The sequence below is a fragment of the Phyllostomus hastatus genome, unplaced genomic scaffold (genome assembly GCF_019186645.2).
Source record: "Phyllostomus hastatus isolate PE091 unplaced genomic scaffold, TTU_PhHast_1.1 phas_contig_98, whole genome shotgun sequence".
NCBI lineage: Eukaryota > Metazoa > Chordata > Mammalia > Chiroptera > Phyllostomidae > Phyllostomus > Phyllostomus hastatus.
This window is the reverse complement of record NW_025333999.1, coordinates 1,441,676-1,458,413: the sequence shown is the minus strand read 5'-3', so window position 1 is coordinate 1,458,413 and position 16,738 is coordinate 1,441,676. Positions and strand designations below refer to the sequence as shown.

Here is a 16,738-nt window from a genome sequence, read left to right as displayed (position 1 = left end):
TCCACTGCCCCATGCCGGTTGGTAAAGGGCCATTGCCCATCCTCACCCACTGCCCTACCCACTCTCACCACCACTAAAGGGTCCCCCTGCCCACAAGCACCCAGGGACCAGCTTGTTCATTCTTACTGGTTGGCGCCAAATGGCATCCTGTCTACAGGCATCATTTAAGCTTCCCCGTGACAACACAAGCCTCGCTGTCCCCATTTTCCTGATGGAAAAATAGGCCTAAAGAGAGGAAGTGACTTATCCAAGGTCACCTGTCCCATCGAGCCCATCCCAGCATGTGGGCTCTTCCTCACCACTCATAGGCCCCCTGGGAAATCACGTGGGTACTGAGCATGTGTTTGTGAGTGTTGTGTATATTTGTGAGGTGTGTTGTTATGTGTCCCTTTATGTGGGCATATCTGTGTACCTCTAAGGCTGCAGAGAGCATGTGCACATCATACTCCCCCAGTGGTGTGTGTGGATTTTGTGTGAGTACATGTCTGTCCTGAGTCCAGCCCACTGGCTGTGAGCTCCTTGTCTGTGTCTGAGGGTGGATGGGAGTACAGATGTGTGTTCGGCAATGAAGTGTGTCTGAGCAAGGCTGTTTGTGCATGTGCAAGACCAACACAGGCTCCAGGACAGAGCAGCCCAAGTCTTCAGATGATTCTACAGCCATTTATTGTGCTCCAGTGAAGTAGAAAAAGTGCTCGCGTTACAAACACTGCTGTCACATCCATACACCAGTCGCTGCAAACCAAACCGCGTGTGTCCGCTGGGTCTCTGGGCATGCAGTTGGCTCCCACTCTGGAAATGGGGTGGGGGCAGGCTGAGCCTGGGCTCTGGGGGCTTCGCTTGGGGAGCTTCTTGTCCTGGAGGGAACCCACCTGGGAGGGAATGGGGGGATAGCGCAGTAGCTTTGCTCAGTGCGTCCTTTGGGTGCTGTTGGGCACACCCGGCTCAGTGTTGGACCCTGCAGCGCTCCAGGGAGGAGGGCTCCCTTCCCCCGCAAAGGACCCCCCAGTATGCTTCCCCTAAATGCTAACCCTGTAGGCAGGTGCCAGGGGCTGAAGGGCGCCATGCAGGGGGCAGGGGGCAGTGGGGCCGGGCTAGGCCCTGTCGATAGCAGCAGCCAGCCTCCCTGGGGAAGCAGGAGGCCCAGGGCCCTAGGCGGAGTTGTAGTAGTTATGTGGGTGGTGGTTATGGGCAGGCTCGCCCAGCTCCGGGTACTCAGGTGTCAGGCAGTATTTGGGGTCGTAGACCTGGCGAGGGAGCCCATACACCGTCATGCCCCTCTGCGAGGCCCCCTTATTGCTGCCCATCTGCAGACTGATGTTGAGAGTGTCGCAGTGCTCCATGCCCAGGCCTGGCTCGAAGATCTGCCGCTTGGTCCCAGGAGCTGTCATACCAGCCTGTGGAAGGCGGTGCGATCAGGCCACAGGCCTGGTGAGGGGCAAGAACCCCACCAGCCCGCCCCACGACCCCCACACACCTGGCTGGCTCCCTTGTTGGTGCCCATCTGCAGGCTGATGGTGGCCTGGTCCAGGGGCTGGTCCGTGCCCAGCTTGGGATCGTAGAGGTGGCGCCGGGTGCCATAGGCCGTCATGCCCTGCTGGCTGGCAAACTTGTTGGTGCCCATCTAGGGAACCAGAAGGAGAGTCACCTGGAGGGTCACAGGGCCTCACCACAGACTGCAGATGTGCCTTTGCCAGGGGACACAGGCCCTCTAACCAGGCACTGTTTCCACCCTCAGGCTACAGCCTGGAAACTGAGGCCCAGAGAACTGTCACAGCCTAGTAAGTGGCTTAGACCACCCAGGCCTGACTTCCAGCGTTCAAGTCCCAGCTTGACCCCTCACTACCTGGGTGACCCTGACAAGTGAGCTGGCTTCCCCAGGCCTTGGTGTCTCCACACATGAAATGATGCTAACAGTACCTACCCTCTAGGGCTTTTGGAGGAGTGACTTGTGGTACAGAGGTAGGGCACAGTGCCTAACAGAGAGTTTAATTAAGGCCAAATATGCTGTCCCCCAAAGTCTACAGGGAACAGGAACCTTCCTGTCTCCTCAACTGCCCGCCTCAGCTGAGACCCAGGTGGGGAAGGGGGCAGTACCTGCAGCCCAATGATGTTCCGCCCTTCTCGAAGCTTCTCCGGCTCAAATTTCCGCTCCTGTTTCTCCGCATACTTTATCCCCACATTCACCTTGTTCCCCTTTGTCTTAGCCTGGGTGAGAGAGAGGAGGGCAGGGAGAGATGAGGGAGTCTCTGGCTGTACTGTCCCCTTCCCGCACCTGCTCTGCCCTCCCACCCACACTGGGCTCAGAGGTATGAGTGGCCCCATTCACATCCCAGCACAGATGGTCCACAGTCCCTTTGCCCCATGCCCACCCTTGAACTACACTCACCATGCTGGCCAGGGCCAGGAGGGTAGACTGCACCTGGGTATGGTTGGTGTTCTCGAACAGGTCATTTGCCTCAAAGATGTCGTGGGGCTTCACTCCATACTTGGTGATGGCCTTGATGAAGTGGCCTATGTTCTCCAGCTGGAGGGGAGCAGGCGGCAGTCAGTGGGCGGGGTGGGGGTGGTGTCTGAGGGGCTCTGGTGAGGGGTTGGGAGGTGTAAAGAGCCTGGGCTCACCTGGTGCCAATTTTGTGTCGACTCGTTGATCTTCTTCACGGAGCCTGGCTGCAGCTTGTTGATGAACCTGAAAGGAGTAGGGGAGAGGAGTGACAAAGGCGACCCCCGCTGCCCCACCCAGGCCCAACCCCACAGGGTAAGGGGCCGAGATGACCTTAGGTAAGCGATGTCCATTTGGCTGTTTCTCACTGCAGTATGCTCTCAGCTGGAGCCCCAACTCCACCCCTGCACCCCCAAAACACAGAACCAAGATGGGGAACAAAGCACAGGAGAGCTAGACTTTCCCAGTGTGGGGGAGTCCCCTGCTGTGCCCACCTCCCTGGAGGCTGAGTTTCCGTCTCCTTTAGGACCATGGAGAGCCTGAAGCCCAGGCCTCCGACTTCTCTGCCACGCTTACCCCTTGACCTCATCCAGCGACTTGACCTGACGTCTGCTGCTAGGCCAACCATTCCCCCGTGTCTCCCTGGAGCCGAGGCCTCTCCCTCTCCCGCCCAGCTCCCTGCATGGGTGTCTCAAAGCAAACACACCCCACCCTGGACCCAGATACCCATCTGACCCCACAGAACTTTCCCCTCCTCCCCTGCTCAGGAAACCCACCCTTCCAGGGGTGCAGGCAAAGCCCTCAGACTTGTCCTTGACTCTCCTCTGCCTTCTCTCACCCCCACACCCACACCCAGTCCCTCAGCGAGGCCTCCGGCTCTGCCTTCGGAAGACATCCAGAGGGACACCACCCTGCTCTGGGCCCCCACAGTCACCTTCTCTCTCCTGCTAGGTTTCTGGTGGTATTTTTTTTAAGTCCTCACTCGAGGACTCAATTACTGATTTAGAGCAAGGGGAAGGGAGGGGGAGAGAGAGAAACACTGATTGGTTGCCTCTCGCCCGTGTCCTGACTGGGACCGAACCTGAACGTGCCCTGACCAGGAATCGAATCCACGACCTTTTGGTTTACAGAAGAAGCTGCAGCCAACTGAGGCACACCGGCCAGGACTCTCCTGGGCTTTTGCAATGACCTCCCCTACGGAGCGTTCATCTGCAGCAAGAATGGCCTTTTTAAAACAATTCCAGTTACTCCCCACTTCAAAATGCTCCCCTGGTTTCCTAACTCCTCAGCATACTTAAAAGGCCCCATGTCACCTGGCCCCCAGCTAACTCCCCCCACTTCCCTGAACCATCCTATGCCAGCCACTCGCTGTTCCTGGATCACACCAGGGAGGTTCCCACCTCAGGGCCTTTGCACGGGTTGCCTCCTTGCCCAGCCCACTCTTCCTCAGACACCTACCTGGCTTCCTCCCTCACTTTGCCCAAGGTTCTGTGCAAATGTTACCTCCTCAGAAAGACCTCCCAGACCATCCTGTACAAAGCAGCAACCCTTCACCCCACCCAGCCCCCATCCTTAAGCACTGACTCTCTTCTCCACCTTATTTCCCACCACAGGCAAGTATGTGACAATTTCATTGATTGTTCGCTCCATCGTCTCCACTAACCTTCCAGTGAGCTCTGAGGCTGGTTGTTCAGTATCCCCAATGCCTAGACTGGCACACAGCAGGAGCCCCATAAGTGCTTGATGTGTGAAGGCCTGGGTGACCATGCACAGTTTAAGGTCCATCGGCCTTGACTAAGCTGGGACACTAAGTTGTCTCCCTATTTCTGGTTCCCAGTGGATACTGTAGAACAAGATACCCTCCTGTCTGCCCGCCTTTCTAGCACAGGGCTTGGTAAGGAACATTCCGAAGGGCACTCTTAGGCTCCATGGTCAAGAGATACAGATAGGACCTCTGCCTGGCTCAGGCCCTGCCCAGCATTAGAACTGTGGTCACTTCTGGAACCAGGGTTCGGGAGCTGGGAAGGTTTGCATTTCCTTCAGTGATTTAAGTTCTGAGAAGAGGAGAAAATCGAAGCCTACTTAAATTACGGTGGCACTCACATCACCAAGCCAGCAATTGACAGCCATTGTTGTCTGTTAGCTGCAACCTCTCTTTCTTGGGACTCTGGAGGCTGTAAATGGATCTGTGTGCCCTGTATGCACGGTGGTTAAGACGCTAGAACCTGGAGTCATTTCTGCTAGAACTGTGTGGGAATGTGGGTGACGTGTTTTACCTGAGTCTCAGTTTTCTTTCCTGTTCAATGGGCGCAATGATTATTTGGCACCTCCGAGGACTGTTTCGGGGTCTGAGATATAAAGTGCCCAGCCCAGCTCATGGTCGGTGAAGGGGCGGAGGGGAGAGGCTAACATCGGTCAGGGCAGTCCTAGGCAGGGCCTGGACCCAGGGCGCCCCACTCACTCGCAAAGAATGATGCCATCTTTGAGGCCGTCCATGAAGTTGTTGCCTATGCGGCGTCCGGTCACCCCCTCGATCCATTCTCGGAGCTCCTGCTCCCTCTGGAGGTCATACTTCTGGGCCAGCTGGGGCCAGAGGGCACAAAGATGATGGTGAGAATGTGGGGCGAGGCAGACTTTGCTCCCTAAGCCTGATCTCCTTCCTTATCCCTTCCCAACTAAGGCAATTTGGCCACAGTATCCATTGGGGGGGTGTGCCTGAGGGGGCTGAGGGCCAGGGCTGAGGTGGCACCTGCCCAGGGGGCCATTCCGGGCATTCCGAGGTTTGGCACCAGAGAATGTAGACAAGGGTGGGTGGAGAGGGGGATACTCTGAGTTGGGGGTGGCGTCTGGCCTCCCGGTTCCCCAGCCAGGCCAAACTTGGGGCTTCGGTCTCTAGGGCCTGCCCCTACCCACCCCCTGCTGGAAGACAAGGCGGCCTGGGGCAAGGAGGAGGAGCCTCAAGGGGGTGCGCCCGAGTGCTGCCTAGCAGGAGATGGCTCCGCCTTGCATCTCTGAGGGTCTCCAGGTTCGCCCCTGGGCTCCAGCTCTGTCAGGGGGTCACGGGCTTGGCTTGGTCTTACCTCTGGCCCCAAGCGCTCTGTATTTCTCTGTTTCTCTCCCCATTTCCCCTCCCCCGGCCTCTGACTCTCTCTCCCCCATTTATGTATGTCTTCCCTTGACCCTGTCTTCCGGTCCCCGTCTCTCCTTGTCTGGCTGGGGGTGGGACTCCTGGCTCATCTATCTGTGGGTCACTCTCTGTTTTGGACTTCAGTTTCCCCACCTCTGGTGGGGGTGGGGCTCATCTCCCCCCCACCCCCTCCACCCGCATCTCACTCTTATTTCGCTCCTGGCTCACTGCCCCCCATCTGTCTCTCTCCTGTCTCAGGCTCCCAGAATCTTCGTTTCTCTAGAACCCTCCGGCCCCAGCCCAGACAGGCTTCCAACCCCCGAGGGTCACAGCTGCCCCTTCTCCTGTGGGAGGGGGCGGTGGGAAGGGACAGCCCCCTCACCTGGCCCGGGCCCTGCCACCCCCTCCCCATCAGCCCAGCTTTATAAAGCAAACCAGCCCTTATATAGCGCGGGCCGGACTCCCCGAGGCCACCTTATATGGTGTGGCGGCTCTGCTGGGCTCTGGGGCCGGCCCTGAGGAGAGGGGGGGGCTTGGGGGACGGGGCGGGGAGTGCTGGGATGTGTCTCCGGTCTGAGCACCCGCCCCCCTCCGCCCCCTCCTCCAGCCACGAGGATCCCCAACCCAGGTCCCAATATCGGCTCCCCACTTACTACTGTGGGACCCTAGCAAAAGCCACCCTGCACCTCAGTGTTCCCCTCTGTCAATTGGGGCTGAGACTCCTCCACCGGCAGGGACTTCTCTCCCTGGCAGGCCTCAGCAGAGCATTCCAGTGGGCTGGGGGCTTCCAGTGCACTGCCCTGAAGAAGCTGACCCCATTCTGGTGTAGAAAGGGGGCTAGGCCAGGGGCCCAGCTCTGCACCTCCCTTTGGCAGCACCCTAGCTACTTGCCTCTCCACTTGGAACCTCAGTTTACCCATTTATAGCATGGAGATCATGTCTCACTGTCTTCCTAGTGCTGAAATTAAGAGACCCCTGACCTGTTCCTAATGCCTACTCTCTGCCCTCCTCAGCTGCCGCCTTCTCCCTTCCCTTTCTAGGCCTCACCTCCTGGGAAACCCCGGCTCTCAAGCACTCCCCAGCTTCTTTGTCAGTCTGGGGGAGTGGGAAAAATCAGCAAGTCTCCCCAAGGCCCCCATGAAAACAAAGGATTAACAGGGGATTCTGATCAAGTAGGGTCTTCATAATGGAATGACCCCCTCTGTCTATCTGCAGTTGTCTGTATGCCCCCCACTCCACCCCCAGCAGTGCTCGAGCGTCCTGAGGACTCTAGGATGCTCAAGAGAGGGAGCTCCGAAGGCGGCATCCACAGCATACTTGTCCCACTTCCCTCTCGGGCTTTAAGTCACATGGGATAGGCAGGAGGGTGTCCAGGGAACCCCAAGAGCAGGGCTTCTGGCCTGGCAATGTGTGGGCCGGACGGAGAGAGGCCCTCTAGCCCTACCTTGTTCTTGACCTCCGCTGACAGACCGTAGGCGGGGCCTCGGTTGAAGTGAGCAGAGGACATGCTGGCCGGTGGTGGGCAGTGGTGACAGTGGCTCTGAGGACAGCCGCAGCAGCTGAGGCTCTGTGTGTACTCTCTTCCCTCCTCACAGGTTTTTGAAGCTACGGAGGCTGCCCGGGCCTCTTCCAAGGCTGTCCCATTGGCCACAGGGGCCTGCCAAGGGGCGGGGCGCCCCCCACCTCAGCCACCCCCCTTTCGTGATGTCAGGGCCTTGGTATTGGGAGCTGATTGTGTCATTGTTTCCACCTAGGGGGGTGGCCTGGGCTATTCTTTTTGGGGGGTACTTAGCCAGAAAGAGACCATCTTTCCCCACTGCTCCCCAGCCCCCACTGTTCACTAGGCCTCTGGCTGGGTCTCCCAGGCTCTTTATGTCTGTCTCTGAGGCTGTCTGTGTCTCTGAGTCCATCTTTTCGTGTCTGTCTCTAGTTTTGAGGAAGGACTGCTGCATGCAGTTAGTTTATCAAGCACGATCCTAGGCTTAATTCCAGAAACCAACAGTCCATAACTGTAGACAAGTCCCTTCTGCTCTCTGAGCCTTTGTCATCACATCTGTAAAATGGGCTAATAGTAGCCTTGTGAGAAGGTTGTGAGGATTGAAAGAAACAAGGTCTGCGACTTGCCCAGTGTGGTGCCTGGCATTGGGGAGAACTCAAGGAATAGCAGTACTTCTGCTGGGAACTGGCACCCCTCTTCTGTCCCCTCCAGCCCCTTTTATAAGACCCTGGGGGAGCAGAGATCCTGGATCTCACCCTCCCCATCCGGCTGTGGGTTGCCTGAGCCACAGTGTGACTGTGTTAGCAAGTTTCAGGCCATGGAATCCCCACATATCTCTGCCCCAGCCACGACGGCCTGCCTGGAGGGAATGATGTGAGCAGTCCTGGCTAGCCAAATCTCATCCCTGGACCACTGGGTGACATGCCCACATTACGCCACATATGTCAAGGCCATATTAGTAACATTTGGATGATATGTCAGCAAACTGCCGTCCACTACTATGTGAAGAACATGCAGTTTGCTCGCCATGTGCTAAGGGCACAGCTGTGATATGCTACTATGACGACAGTCCTTAGGCCAGGCCCTGTTCCAAGCACTGCACATGTATTAACTCAATACTCACAGCACCCTCACAAACAGACGCTAATATTATATGCAGTATAAAGATGGGGAAACTGAGGCACAAGAGTGTGGAATCACTTCCTCAGTGTCACACAGCTTGCCAATGGGCAGAGCAGAATTTGATCCCAGGTCCCTGCCCTTAATGCCAAGAGGCAAAGGCAGGTTTCTCAACCTCAGCACTGTTGACATCAGGGCTGGATAATTCTGTGTGGTGTGGGGCCTGTTCTGTGCATTGTAGTGCTTTAAGCAACATCCTGGGTCTCTGTCTACTAGATATCAGCAACACCCACTTAGTCTTGACAAATAGAAATATGTTCCAGACATTGACAAATGATCCCAGGGAATGGAAAGAGCAGATTTCCCCCATTTGAGAAAGCCTTGGCTAAGACAACTAAGGACAAGTTGTGGCATGTCATGATACATTGAAGATACACTAAAACATATAAATGAACTAACAATTAGCTCCTGGCATGTACTAACACCATTGGATTTGTTAATTCATTCCTCACAACAGCTTTATGGGTGGAGTCAATATGCAGCAGTAGAAGCCGGCTGCCTGGGACTGCCAGGGGTCACACAACATGAGGGTGGCAGAGCCAGGATTCGAACACAGAGATTCCTAGATCCTACCCCCAGAGAGTGGCCTTCGGCAGTCCACACGTCGCTACTGCGCATGTGAGGACCCGCGCCCCAGCGGAGCTCACGGACGGCGCCCCCTGGCGGCCCAGGATGGGTGAGGGGCTGGGCCTGGCTGGTACCCCGCGGCGCTGACGCGCACGCTGACTCACCACCCAGCCTCCCGGCCCGGTGCCGCCTGGCCATTTATAGAATCCGCGCGGGCTCTGAAGTCACAGCCCAGGCATGACAGGGGCGGGGTGGGGAAGCACTTGGCGCTCCCCTCAAGGGGCAGCCCGGAGTCTCCCTAGATGGTGGCTCCTTTTGGGTCTGTCCTGTCGCTCCAATTCTGGGTCTGTGTCTTTGTACTTTATCCTTTGTCTCTAGGTCGCACTATGTCCATCCCTCTGTGTCGCCTAACCTTTTTCTGTCTCAGCCTTTGTCTCTGTGCCTCTCTAAATGTGCCTGTCACTTTGCCTCTCTTTCTCTGTCCCCATGTCTCCTCTCTCTCTGTTACCTATCCATCTCTGTGTCTCTGTTTCTGTTCCACGTCTCTTGATGTTTCTGTATTGTCTGTCTCTCTCTGTGTCTCTGTCCGATAGATGGGCATAGAGACAGAAAAAGGGGGCCGATGCCATCCTGAGGCCCCCACCTCAGGGGACTTCCCATCAATGGCTGCCTGGTCTGCAGTCCACTCAGCTCCTATCAGGCTTTTCCCAAGCACCAGACCCTCCGTGCCTCAGTTTCTCATCTAAATGAAAAGATAGACTCTGATAAGGAACAGTTTCCCAAAGGGTTTATGTCAGTCATAAAAGAAAAGCCCTGCCTTTTTTCAGCCCTCGGAGGCTCATAAAACCTGCCTAACTCTCAGAACACACACACACACAACCTTGTACTTTTGTGTCTGCAGGAGAGACCAATGCCCCCTTCCCCCTGCAATGCCTATCCTGGCAGCTGCGCTGAGCCAGCCACATCCCTGCCTAGCTTTCCTCTCCAGAAAACAGGAAGAGGCTGTTCCTGATGGCTTCTGTTTTTGGAGTTCTTGTTCCACGCCAGGCACTGTGCCAGGCACAATCTCGTTTAATCCTCGTCATCCCCCTCTCAGGGTAGAAACCCTTGGGCCCATTTTATGGATAGGAAAATGGAAGATTCAGCAAGGCCAAGCCACCCTCCCATGGTCACACTGCTCCACAGCTCCCAGATCCCCCCATGTGTTTTTTGAGGGCCCAAGCAGGCTCCCACCTCAGGACCTTTGCACTGGCAGTTCCTTCCACTTGGACACATTTCCACAAGATGCCTCCATGGCCTTCCCTCATGTCCTGTGCTCAAATATCACCTTTTCAGAGAGACCCTCCCTGACCACCTGCTTGAAAAGAACAGCGTCCCCCACCACCAGCCTGTCAGAAGGTGGACACGAGGCAGGAGAGCTGTTCACTAAAGTGTTTGCTCCTGGCATAAAATGTCTACCTCCATAAAAACTTTCATTTTAAAGCCTCCATAAAAAACTTGGATTTTGAAAAGCACCCCACGCTCTCTATCTCTTTTCCTTGCTTTCTTTTCCTTATTATCTCCTATTTGCTTGTTATCTCTCTCATCCAGCAAGAACAGAAACTCCACAGGGGAAGGAGTTTGCATGGCCACTGCTCTGTCCCCAGTGCCCCAGCACAGCGCCTGTGAATAGCAGGGGCTCGAAAGATGCTCGGAGTGTAAACAGAGTTACAGGGGTGAGCCAGGTGACTCAAACCCATGAATATCTGAAATGTTGGTGCTTAACCACTCACAGAGTAAGGGCACAATTTCCCAGTACCTCCAGGAGGTACGACAGTTGAGGTGGGGGTCATCTTTGCGTTTACCTTCTAACCCTCCCGAGAAAACCGATTGGAGGGCAGAGAAGGGGTTGGGTCACAGTCTAAGACTGCAGTTATTACAGGCCATTCTATAGCTGCCTTGTCTGGCTTTAGCATTGTAAGTTTTGAGGGGAAAATGTCTAGAGCAAGAGACCTTTTTATTTTTAATTTTAATTTTATTTATTTGTTTATTTAATCCTCACTGTAGGACATGCTTATTGATTTTAGAGAGAAGGGAAGGGAGAGAGAGAGAGGGAGAGAAACATCAATGTGAGAGAGAAACATTGATGGGCTGCCTCTGGTATGCACCCTGACTGTGGACCAAACTTGTGACCTTTCAATTTATGGGACAATGTTCCAACCAATTGAGCCACACTGGCCAGGGCAAGAGAGCTTTTTTAAAACAGTGCACAGATGATGATAAGCTTGGCAAAAATCAGAATGCTGGACCACATGCCATGGGAATGTTGTTGATGAGTGGGCGATCTGTTCATAGCTTTCAAAATGATGAATGTCCTTACCTTTTCTGGAGGTTCTTTATGTGTAAACTCGATTGGCCTACAGGGCGTCTAGATATTTGGTCAAACATTATTCTGGGTGTCTTTATGGGGGTGTTTTTGGATGAGATTAATATTCAAATTGGTAGATTGAGTAAAGCAGGTTGCACTCCTCAGTACCGGTGGGCCCCTTCCAATTCAAGTTAGCCTGAATAAAACAAAAAAGCTGACCCTGCATGGAGTAAGAGAGAATTTTCCTGCCTGAGTGCCTTCAGCTGGGATATTGGTCTTTTCCTGCCTTCCGTCTAGAACTGAAACATCAAGCCTGGGTCTCAAGCCTGTGCCAACTTTCAGACTGGAACTTATACCATTGGCTCTCCCCGGTCTCTAGTTGCTGACTGCAGATCTGGGGCCTCCATAATCATGTGACTCAGTTCCTTATAATAATTCATATATATTCTATTATATTATATACAATGAATCATATATAGGGTGGAGCAAAAGTAGGTGTATAGTTGTGTGTATGCAAAACACAGACTTTATTCTTATATTATTACTATTGTAGTATTTTCCATATGAACAACTGTAAACCTACTTTTGCCCCATCCTGTGTGTATGTATACATTCCATTGGTTTCATGTCTCTGGAGAGCCCTGTCTATCTAATACACTTTCTCAGCCAGCATACCTTTTCTTTTCTGGATTAGTCCTTAGAAGTACAAGTGTAGGTATGAAGAATGAGATACATGCAAGAACATTTGTTTTAGTGACCTTTCAAAAACAAGTCACCCTATAGCTCTATCAACAAGGAATGAGTGAGCTAGACAAAAATGGAAGCAGCATATGCAGTACTTTGTTTGATTTAAATAAAGGCACTATGGTGCTGTGGTTAAGAGTGGGGTCTCTGGATCCATTTTTCATGGGTTTGAGATATAACCTGGTGTTTCCTGGCTGTGTGACTTTCTACAGGTGTCTGAACCTCTGTGCCTCAGTTTTCTCCTCTGAAAAAATCAGCATATTAACTATGGTGCCTGCTTTGCCATTTTATTTATTTACTACTACTTTATTACTTTTTGTTTGAGGTAATTTAAGACTTACAGAAAAGGTGCAAAAGGCATAGAGTTCCCATATACCCTTCATCCAACTGCCCCTACTGTTAACATCATAGCCATAGTACATTTATTAAAACTAAGAAATTAACCTTGGTACAATACTGTTAATAAACTACAGGCTTGATTTAGATTTCTTGTGTTCTTACTTGTGTCCTCTTTTGGTTCCAGGATGCAATCCAAGATCCCTCATTGCATTTAGTTTTCGTGTGTCCTTAAACTCCTCCAGTCTATGACAGTCCCTTAGTCTTTCACGACCTTGATAATTTGAAAAGTACTGGTCAGTGATTTTGTATTGTCCCTCATTTTGTTTTGTTTTGATTAGATTGAGGGTTTTGGCATTACTGGGAAGGATATTAGGATACCAGAGAGGTGATGTTCTCTTGGGGGTGGGTGGGGGAGTTTATGATGTTACCATGACTCACTGCTGGTGATGTTAACCTTGGTCCCTTGATTAAACTGGTGTCTGCCGGGATCCTCCACTGTGAAGCTGCTATTTTCTCTAGGGTTGTTTTGAGGACTGCATATTAAAGGTTCCATATAGTTCAAACATTACCATTGTAGTCTGTGTTAACAATTCTTTTAAAAATGTAAATGCTTGTGTTTGTACTTCTGTAAAGTAAATAAGCTAGTAAGAGCTGTAACTGCCCCAAGAGGGAAACAGGCATTAGGAGCTCTGAAGCTAGGTTGTCTGATCAGCGCCCAGGAACAGTGCCCTGATCCACGCCCAAGCTGAGCAGAGCTGAGCCTTTGCCCTAGCTAGGCACACCCGGCAGAGGGCAGTAGGGTACATAGGAGCAGTCCACGTGGCTGTCAACGTGCTGGGGAGGGGGATGCAAATCCTCCGGGACCAGTAGCCGATTGGCTGCAGCGCCCACCAGATCGGCCAATCACAGGCTTCTTTATGGGGCCCGCCCTCCCGTCTTTGCGCGTCTTTGAGGCATCCTAAAGGTGGCTGTATCTCCTTGTCAGCTCCGTGTCATGGAAGCGAAGGGATTACAGAAATGGCTTTACGGGGCGAATAACTGTCCTCGCCTGGAGCCTCTGCTACTGCCAAGCCCCCATTTTATGTGATTATCCACTTAGGTTAGTAATAGCATATTCGGGGAATCCAGAAGCCCGCCCCCCACTCTAATCTAACCTTGTCACATCTTCTTTAGCAGACTTTTTTTAAAAATTGCAGTAAAATATATAACGTGAAATGTACCACTTTAAGTTTACAAGTCTATGTTATTAAGGACAATTATGTTGTGTACCACCCTCCAAGACTGAAACTCTGTAACCATTAACCCTCATTCCCTCTCCCTCAGTCCTTGGCACCTACCATTCTGCTTTCTGTTTGTATGCTAATTTGACTCCCCTATGGAACTCAAGTAAGTGGAATCATACAGTATTTGTCCTTTTGTGAATGGTTTATTCACAAAAGAACAGGATCTTGTATGTACATATCACATTTTGTTTATTAGCTCATCTGTTAATGGACACCTGAGTTGATTTCACAATTGGGAATCATGCTGTTATGAATATAGTGAGTACCTACCCGTTTGAGTTCCTGCTTTCAATTTTTCTGTTCCCAGAAGTAAAATTGCTGAATCATATGGTAGCTCTATTTTTAATTTTTTTGTGGAGCCAGTGTACTGTTTTCTGTAGTGGCTGAAACATTTTACATTCCCAGCAACAGTGCACAAGGATTCCAGTTTCTTCACACCCTGACTAACACTTGTTAGATTCTGTTGTGTGTGTGTGTTTTTTTTAAATAATAGCCATTCTAATTGGTGTAAAGTGTTTAAATAGACTTTAAAATTTTTTAATTTAACTTTATATTTTAGAAAGAGATGGGAAGAGAGGGGGAAAGAGGAAAGAAACATTAATGTGCCCCCAGCTGGGGACCTAGCCTGCAATCCAGGCATGTGCCCTAAAAATCGAATTAGTGACCTTTCAGTTTGAGGCAGGCACTAAATAGACTGAGACACACCAGCCAGGGCTTAAAAAGACTTTTAAAGTATATCATGTATATAGAAAAGTGTACAACATTCTGGCTGGTGTGGCTCAGGGGATTGAGCGCCTGACTGCAAACCAAATGGCTGTGGGTTGGATTCCCAGTCAGGGCACATGCCTGGGTTGGTCAGGTCCCCAGTAGGGCGTGCCTGAGACTCAACCACAATTGATGTTTCTCTCCCTCTCTTCCCCTCTCTCTAAAAATAAATAAATAAAATCCTTTTTTAAGTGTAAAACGTATAGCACAATGAATCAATGATCAGTTTTTAAAACTTTTTAATTAAGATATTAAAGTTAAATGCACATTGAATGGATAGCTCAATGAATTTATATATATATATATATGCACCATAAAATTGCCACACAGCTCAAGCTATAAAACACTTTTAAAAAATTCTTAGTCTATTAATATCAACCATTTTGTTAATCACATATAGCATTTTCCATTTTTACTTCATGAATTTGGAAACAAATTCTAAGCACTTGAAGAACTTACATTTCTTTTCCTTCCTCAAATTAATTTTATATTTCCTTCTGGATCTAGCACACAACCCATATGTTTTAAGATACATATAAACATTTGTAGAATTAATGAATGTATTTTGATGTTTGTTTCAGACAGCAGATGACAGAAGACATACTTAAAAATACCTAAACTAATACATAGAACACAGAGTAAAGCTCTACACACCAGCAAAAAGGGACTAAAAATGTTAGTTATAGAAAGTAACATGTCTGAAGTTCAAAAGTAGATTAAAGTTAACAAGATGATAGACAAAATCGTATCCTAAACAGCTTTACAGTTGCACTTAATCTTTTAAAAGCTACAAATAGCTGTAAAATATTTCTATAGAACATGGGTCATCTGTCTGTCTCCCTTACTAGAGTGCCAGCTCCCCTTTTTTTGCTCGCTGCTGTTCTCTGAGGGTTGGAACAGTGACTGGTACAAAGGAGGCACTCAGTGAAGGCTTGTTGAGTGAGTCTGAGCCTTCTGGTTGTGGGATGGGCACAGCCTCAGGTTCCTCTGCACAACCTCCCCTACTTTGGCCCTGAGTCCAAGTCTGCAGCAGGGTTTAGAATAGCTCTTCCACATTTTTCCAATTCCTTCCCACACTGTGCTTTGGGACATGAGGGCTCCCCAACCTCAGACTCTAGATAGCGTGATATTGCACATCCGTAGAATGTTGAGGATGCCCAGGTCCAATGTGGCCCAAGTCAACACCCCTCAAACTTTAAAACACCATAGTGATTCTCGCTACACAGACTATAGCCAAGGGCACACCACTCAGTAAGGCCACTTACAACTTTCAGGGGTGGCAGGTTATACTCAGCAACCTATTGTGGCCAAGAGAGTTGGGGTCAGGGTGAGGGAGGGAATGGGGAATGCAGGCGAGGAGCAGGAAGACCCTCACATGTCCGCAGACCCAAGTACCCAAAATTGACAAAGGGCTGAGAGAAGACACAAATTGGCAAAGAGCTCTTAGAAATACTACAGCCTGCCCTGGGGCTGGGGAACGATGGGGGAAGACAGAGATGGGGTAATTAGTCAGGTACAAGACAGGCAGTCACAAGGGACAGTTGCTGGGGTTTAAAGGTTGGAATGAGCATCAGGAACAATCATTCATTCACTGATTTTTTTAAATGATCACCCAAGGACATATTTTTCATTGCTTTTAGAGAGAGAGGAAGGGAGAGAAAGAAACATCAATGGGAGATACATTGATTGGTTGCCTCCCATATGCACCCAAACTGGGGGTCAAACCCATGCCCCACCAGGAATCAAACCTGCAACCCTTCAGTTATGGGACAATGCTCCAACTGAGCCATATCGCCCAGGGCTTGTTTATTTGTTTTGTAGCTAACATCTATTGAGCACCTACCATGTTCCAGGCTCTGTCTCTAATGTTGGGGACAATATGTGTAACAAACAAAATCTTCCTTTCCTCACGGAGCTTATAACAGCTCACACGAGATGTTCCATATGTGGTGGAGAGAGGGAGAGAGGTGTTATCCCAGCAATAGGACAAAAACCACTTTCTCAGACCTTCTTCCCCAGAGCTGACTGGACCCCTAAGGCATGACTGTCCCTAGTTATTTTATGAGCCTTTATCCACAGGACTAGAAAACTACTGGAAGCTCCCTGAGGGCACAAAAGCTCCAGGAATTTACAAAACCAGAGCACAGCAACAGGAAGACTGGACCCTTTGCCCAAAGATAACACTGAAACACGTTACAGCCTCCACAGGACCAACTGAAGCATCCTGCTCACAACCACCTCAATCACCTAATAAAAGCTCAAAGCCCCGACCCATCAGGATTGGTGCTGATGCATATGCCTGCACCTAGCCCTTTCCCTCCTTGGGAAAATAAAATAAGAACTTTTACTCTCTGCACTTTCTTCTCTTTGTGAATTCTTTCACAGCTCGCATCACCGATCACCCTAACACAAAGGATCTTTTCTCAAAGTGGTGAAGCTGAAGAGAGAA

At 50.9% G+C, this 16,738-nt stretch overlaps 1 protein-coding gene across 1 annotated transcript; it reads right to left on the bottom strand.

Annotated features, from left to right (window-relative positions):
* Nucleotides 1–640: 640 nt before the first annotated feature.
* CNN1 (calponin 1) lies at nt 641–7,152 on the bottom strand. The gene is made up of 7 exons (XM_045853223.1): nt 7,012–7,152; nt 4,902–5,023; nt 2,620–2,686; nt 2,387–2,524; nt 2,095–2,205; nt 1,475–1,621; nt 641–1,394 (listed from the first exon to the last, which is right to left on the bottom strand). Exons 1-7 carry the CDS (start codon nt 7,072–7,074, stop codon nt 1,149–1,151), a joined length of 894 nt encoding a protein of 297 aa, XP_045709179.1. The 5' UTR covers nt 7,075–7,152; the 3' UTR covers nt 641–1,148.
* Between the last annotated feature and the right edge of the window lie 9,586 nt (nt 7,153–16,738).